We start from the raw sequence: 6,000 nt of genomic DNA, 5'->3' as shown, positions 1-6,000 counted from the left end.
TGCCGTGCCGCGCCGTGCCGCGCCGCTGCGGCGCGTACCTCGCCCTGGGAGGCGGCGGGGCCGCGGCCGGGGTGCGGGAGGGCGGTGGGACTTTGAGGTAAAAAGATCATCGCGAGACCGCAGAGTGCTCCAGCACGTGTTTAATCGTGTTTGTGTTGCTTTGGGCCCCCCGGGTGATCAGGGCGTAGTCACATCTATCTATTTCTTTGAGATTCGAGTGTGGAGATGCTGCGTCTGTTATTGCTGCTGTTTATTTTCAGCACTCCCTGAAACGCACCCTTTGCCCACCTGCCGCTGTCCCGGTGGGGTCCGAAGSTGTTGCCTGCGCGGGGGGCTCCCGTTCCCCCCTCCGGCCCCTGTGGAGGAGTGGTTGGGGTTAACGGAGGACAGCTGAGACGCCTGTTGTTAGCCTGTTTAACAGCCAGCGGTGTTACCTGGCGCGGGGTTTAGGTTTAGCTGTGATTGTCAGCTGGTTAAGCTTCCAGATTTTTTCTCCTCCCCTCCCCTTCTCTTTTAAGTATGTGGAAGGTTCATTTGAGAAGTACCTGGAGCGCCTGGGAGATCCAAAGGTAAGGCTGGTCTAGTGCTAGTGCTCTCCTCTGAGGAGAAGAGATGAGGAAAGTAATTGGGTGACGGTTCTAATTGTTTTGTTGTTAGTTAGGACCCCATCCTGGGGTCCTGTCTGCACAGAAAATACACAAATGCTCAGTATAAATAAATAGTTAAAAAAAATCAGTGGGAGTTCACGTGCAAAGGAGCCATCTATATAGGCCAACAGTAAAGCTGAGGTCTCTCTCATGGCCCTTACTTATGATTGTAGTTTCTCTCTAAGAAGGTAAAAGAAAAATGTGTGGACTGTACCTTACAGCAAATATTATCAGGGTTTGCAATTCTTTTCTTCCTTCACTCTAAGTTATTTGAATGCTGTTTCTTTAAAACTTAACTAGTAAATACAGTGAATGCAACAATATTGGAAACAAATGAAGTGTGTTTATTTAAAAAAYGTACGTTTGAGAGACTCCTTTAGGAATGGCTGCTAGAAGTAGCTCCATCTTTAGCCATCAGCTTGGTAAYCATGGCCATCCTCTGTTGCAGATACTTATGGAAATTCTTATGGCTCAATTCTTGATATATTCGTTTGTTTTCCTTTTAACAAAATGGTGGCTTTGGTTAGCTATCTTAATACTGCAGAGAGCTAGCATAGAGTTCCTGAGACTGAAGACAGCTCTGCGATTTCATGTAATTTCCTAATCTTGCATAGGAAAGTGCTGGCCAGCTGGAAATAAGTGCTCTATCAGTAATCTACAAGTAAGTGTCAGTTTCCCTCTTAAATYTCATTTTGTTTTGGACTGGAAAGCRTTTATGTTCTGGCCTTCTTCCCCAGATCTTTTTGTTTGTTGCAGAGGTATGCGTATTCTGAAGCATGGTATAAATGCCACTCTCAACCAAGTTACTTTAACACCTAAGTGGGCGCCATCACGAGCCCCTGTTCTGATACCAGTTGTGTGAATTATGGGGAGGGTCAGCTTCCAGTGATGTTTATTCGGTATTTTTTCACTGACTTAAGCTCTGGAGTCAAATATTTCCTTCCAGTGGTTGAAGGATGGAGAACATGTAGAACAACTAGAAGCTGTGTGTTGTGGAAACACTGTGGTAGTTTTAAGCATGGTTTAAATTTGCATGAGAGTTCTTGAAAGCTCTAGTAGTGAGGAATACTTGGTGTGTAAACGCTGAAATTTGAGATGCAACATAAGCTTGCTGCATGTGCTGGCCGTCTTGCTAAAAGTGCTGCTTATTGCTGAACAAACAGTCTGACTCCCCAGTGGTAGAAAGAACCCTCCTTTTGCAAACTGGGTCTGTTATGGTACCAAATGAACACGTTGGACTTTTGCAAGAGTTGCTGGTTTCCTGTCCTGAGGAAATCCTCTCACAGGATGACCAAATCTCTTAAACTTACCTGTCCCACTGGCTGAGCACCCTGTCATAACTATCTGAACTAATGTAATGCATGCTTTTGTTATCTGTGACTAGATGTAACTGACTTTCTTGGATACCCCTTTCTCTAAGATGGGCGTAGTTTGCTCATCTAGCTATTGCTTTATGATAGCATTAATTTAGCAGAGAAAGTACTCTGTTTACTTTCTATAAACCAACAGTGGATTCTCCAAACAGCTCCTTTCAAACTTCTTCGTAATACGGTTCTACTGAAAGTGCAGTCTTTCAAGTCTTGTTTTTCCTCTGCTTACCTAGTCGAGACTTTATTCTGTACCGGTACCCTGGAAAGCCACCCACTTATGCTACAGACAATGGCTTTGAAGACAAGGTGAGGAGAAGTGAGGCAACTTCCTACCCCTCCCCCTGACTCCTCGATTCTGCGGCCCCGCTCAGCTGTACAAGCTTGCTGCATGAGCTGTGCTCTGGTAACTCCACCAAAGAGCCTCTATTTCTTGCGTACCTGAATGAAACTCCAAAGCTGGTTTCAGCTGTAATTTGTAATCAAATTACAGTAGCTTTCCTTTCCATGTGTGCTGTTTCCTTGCCAATTTTGTTCATTACTGGAAACAAGCTTAGTTTGGGAAGAAAGAGGAAGCTTTTAGTTGCAGAATCTTCCTACTTGGTCAGCTGTCGTGTTCCTGAAATTTTGCTGACTAAAAAAGTCTTTGCACCAGCAATTTAACTGATCTGACTAGGTAGAATTAAACATCTGGACTGAATCACTGAAGAGCAAAGCAACAGAGATTTATCATACTGGTGAGGAGAAGGTGTTCTCCATTACCCCTAAGGCTTCTCCTTGGGAAATCAGATGGGGTATGTAGTTCTTCTTCCTGAAGAGGAGAAATTAATGGAAATGCATTAATCTAAGAAATGGTGCATTTCTGAGACGTACAAATTAATTCCAGTTAAGAATCTGAGCTATTGGAATGGTTTATTTTTACAAGAAAATTGCTGCTGGGGCGGGGGGGGGGAATCGAGCTTAAAGGAGAAATGCTCTGTATAACCTCCTGTTTGACCCCTCTTGTGTTTTTTCTTTCTTTTTTTCTTTTTTCTGTAAAGGTGTAGATGTGGCCGCACAGTTAGGCGGATAGCTCAGGCATTGTGCCAGTKTGGTCACTGCGTTACGGATTTCAGTATGGGCTATTACACTTGCTGAAGTGGCTAGTCTGCTCTGAACACTGTGCTGCAGCAGCTGCTTTCCTATAGGCTAGTACTGCTATGTTGGCTTGCTTGCCTGCCTGTGCTTATGTTGCACCTAGAATGCCCCTTTCTTTCCCAACGTAGTTTAACCTTTTTTTGAAAGGAGTATACTTTTAAAAACTATGCAGTATGGCCTAAATGTGCTTTTGTCCTAGAAGGCTTTACCACCAGAGCTTTTGTTAAGTGTTGGCAGCTGTGTATGATTAGATTGCGTGCACAGGCAGCAGCTCTTTCTGATGTTGTGTGCCCTTGATGCCTTGGCATCCCACCTCCTGTGGGGTCCCTGTGAGACATCCTCACTGGCATTGCACCAACAGCTCTAGGCTGCTGAAGGGCTTCTGCCACTCAGAGCTGGCAGCAGTCATGTGCCAGTCCGGGTTTTGATGGTGCATATTTAATTGGTGGGTTTACTGTACCTACCGCAAAAGGCACATGTCACTTCAAAAAGCAGCTTTTGTGGACTGAATTGTATCACATGAGCAAGGCTTTATTGAAGGCTAGAATGGAGTCCACATATAAATGCTACTCTTCTAGTCTTGCGAGTATGGAAGTGCAAGATGTGCTTTTGATGCTTGGACAGTGTACTTCAGGGATTCTACATGTAACGCTTGTATATATTTTACCTCTTGAACAAACATTGGTTTCAGAGTTAAACCGGGAACAAACTATTGTTTCATCTTTAATACAGCATGACATATAAGTCAACATTATTCATTTGTATACAAGACAATTATTTCTGAACGTTAGCTAGGATTCAATTTTAAGCTAGTTTTACAGTTTCTTTATATAGATAATATCTTCTTGAACTTGGTGTTGGCTGTAGAATGGAAGAGAAACATAGTCTTGAGTTAGGATATCAAATAGAAAATTTTTAGATTTTTATGTCATTCCATCCTAAAGCCTTTTTTTTATTTTCCCAGATTTTACTGTGTTGTTCCGGCAACGGCCATTATGACTCTGTGTATACAAAACAATTCCAGGCAAATGCTGCTATTTGCCAGGGTAATCTTGAAACTCATTTTTCTGTGAAAGAGAACTATGTCTTTTCATATGTTTCTAGGCAGTGTTCTGTTTTTTGGCGGGAGGGGAGTGGGAGGGAAAGACATAGAAGCTCATTTATGATACGCTTCTATATACATGTAATCATTTAACTGTCTGTGAAGTGGGGTGTAGGACCAAATGACCTTCAGAGGTTTCTTTCAACTTAAGTTATTCTATGATTCTCTCCATAATTGAATTTAAGATAACTAGTGCCTTGTAACAGTATGTACTGTCTGAAGATATGCTTACACTTCAAATTGCAGCTGTTCTTGTGCGTCTGGTATTATGTTAATTTGTTTTGAGCCTTGTGTTGATTTTTGTCCAGCTGTGTTGTATGAGATCCTGTACAAAGATGTGTTTGCCATGGATGAGGAAGAATTAAGGTCTGCAGTTGAGATGTTTCGAAGTGGGTCTAAGAAGAACAGAAACAGTGGCTCTGTAGGAAGTGAGGATGCAAACTTCGATTGTCTTCCTGAAAAAGTATCAAAAAATTCAACAGAAAAGAGGTAGTATTTGGGGAAGTAATGTGATAAAGGGGAAGCAAAAGAATTAAAACTCTTGCAAAGGACAGCAATTCAGCAGGCTCGTTTCTCAGTGTTTCTTTGAGTGCCTATGGGGTGCTAGTGACTTAACAACAAAAAGATCTCATGACACAAATGCAAAGCTGAAGTGTATTGAGGAAGAGACAGCGTGCTTTCCCTGGAGCTGGAAGGTGTCATGTAACAGAGCATCCTCTGCTGCTGGCTATGCTGCAGTTGCTTGTGGCTCTGTGGAATGACAATTTATTTGTAAATAAACCTGTTCCGTATGTGATCACAATTCCCCTTTAGCCAGGAACTGATAACTCTTCTAAGCCTCTCTAGCCCTGTAGAGGCAATAGTGCTCTCTGAAAATGAGCTCTGTTTCTTTTCTTGTTTGTTCATTTTTAACAGAATTGTACTCCAAATAGACAATTAAATGGTGGCATTATTCATAAAGCTACTGTGTAACCAGTGTCTGTTGGATCACTGGGGGTCGTGCAAGTGAGTGGGCAGAACATACCTATGAAAACCCTTGTATCCTGTGTTGAACAAGTCACCAAAGGGCTCGAGGGGTGGCTTTGACCATTACTGAACACCTGTAGATGATGATGGTTTGATAGGGAACTCCTGGGCTCAGAGCATGGTGCTTTGTGGCTGTCTTCTGGGGCAAGAGTTCAGGCACTGTCGGTGGGATTTTGTTGATTGATCCTAATGGAACACAGTGGCTGTTGTTAAGAGGGGTGGGTGTTGGAAGAGGGTTTTGTGGGTTTTCTGTGTGTTTGTTTTTTGTTTTCTTTTCCTCTTGAAACTAGAACAAGAGTTGCCAGCCTGCACTGTATTACAATAATGGCTAGTGTGAAAGGCAAAATCTGCCACTTGATGGCACCATGGTGCTTTTATTTGATTGTGTGAACATTTGGTTGATCTTTATCCTGGTTGGAAATTATGCATTATCTTTTGTAATCTTATTTTGAATTGCTTAGAGTGGAAGACTGGGAAGGCAATGATATTGACAACCCATCTGAGGATAAATTCAAGCAAGGCGCTGAGGAAGCAAAGGTTCGGCAGTTAAGGGGAAAAATTCCACATGCTGCCACTTCTCCCTGATCGTGTGATGTTATGCTAGTTGAGGGTTAAATCCCCATTTCCACTATAAAAGTTACTACCTGGGGAGGGGGTGGCTTATATGTCTTATTTTTCTTCTGTCTGCTTTTTTTTTCTGTTTTTGATTTTTGGTTTTGCC

At 42.7% G+C, this 6,000-nt stretch overlaps 1 protein-coding gene across 1 annotated transcript in view; it reads left to right on the top strand.

The window, feature by feature from the left end:
• Positions 1-6,000, top strand: part of ALG13 (ALG13 UDP-N-acetylglucosaminyltransferase subunit) — a gene marked incomplete at its 5' end in the record, with an annotated part of 31,753 nt that overhangs the window by 5,614 nt on the left and 20,139 nt on the right. Inside the window, 4 exons of the mRNA XM_085319712.1 lie at positions 519-569; positions 1,404-1,426; positions 4,500-4,742; positions 5,741-5,816. Of these exons, the coding sequence (XP_085175838.1) occupies positions 519-569; positions 1,404-1,426; positions 4,500-4,742; positions 5,741-5,816 (393 nt within the window). The remainder of the gene's footprint in view (positions 1-518; positions 570-1,403; positions 1,427-4,499; positions 4,743-5,740; positions 5,817-6,000) is intronic.

Source organism: Rhea americana, unplaced genomic scaffold (assembly GCF_003343005.1).
Source record: "Rhea americana isolate MKP2758 unplaced genomic scaffold, rheAme1 scaffold_6, whole genome shotgun sequence".
NCBI lineage: Eukaryota > Metazoa > Chordata > Aves > Rheiformes > Rheidae > Rhea > Rhea americana.
This window is presented reverse-complemented; position numbering and strand designations above follow the sequence as displayed.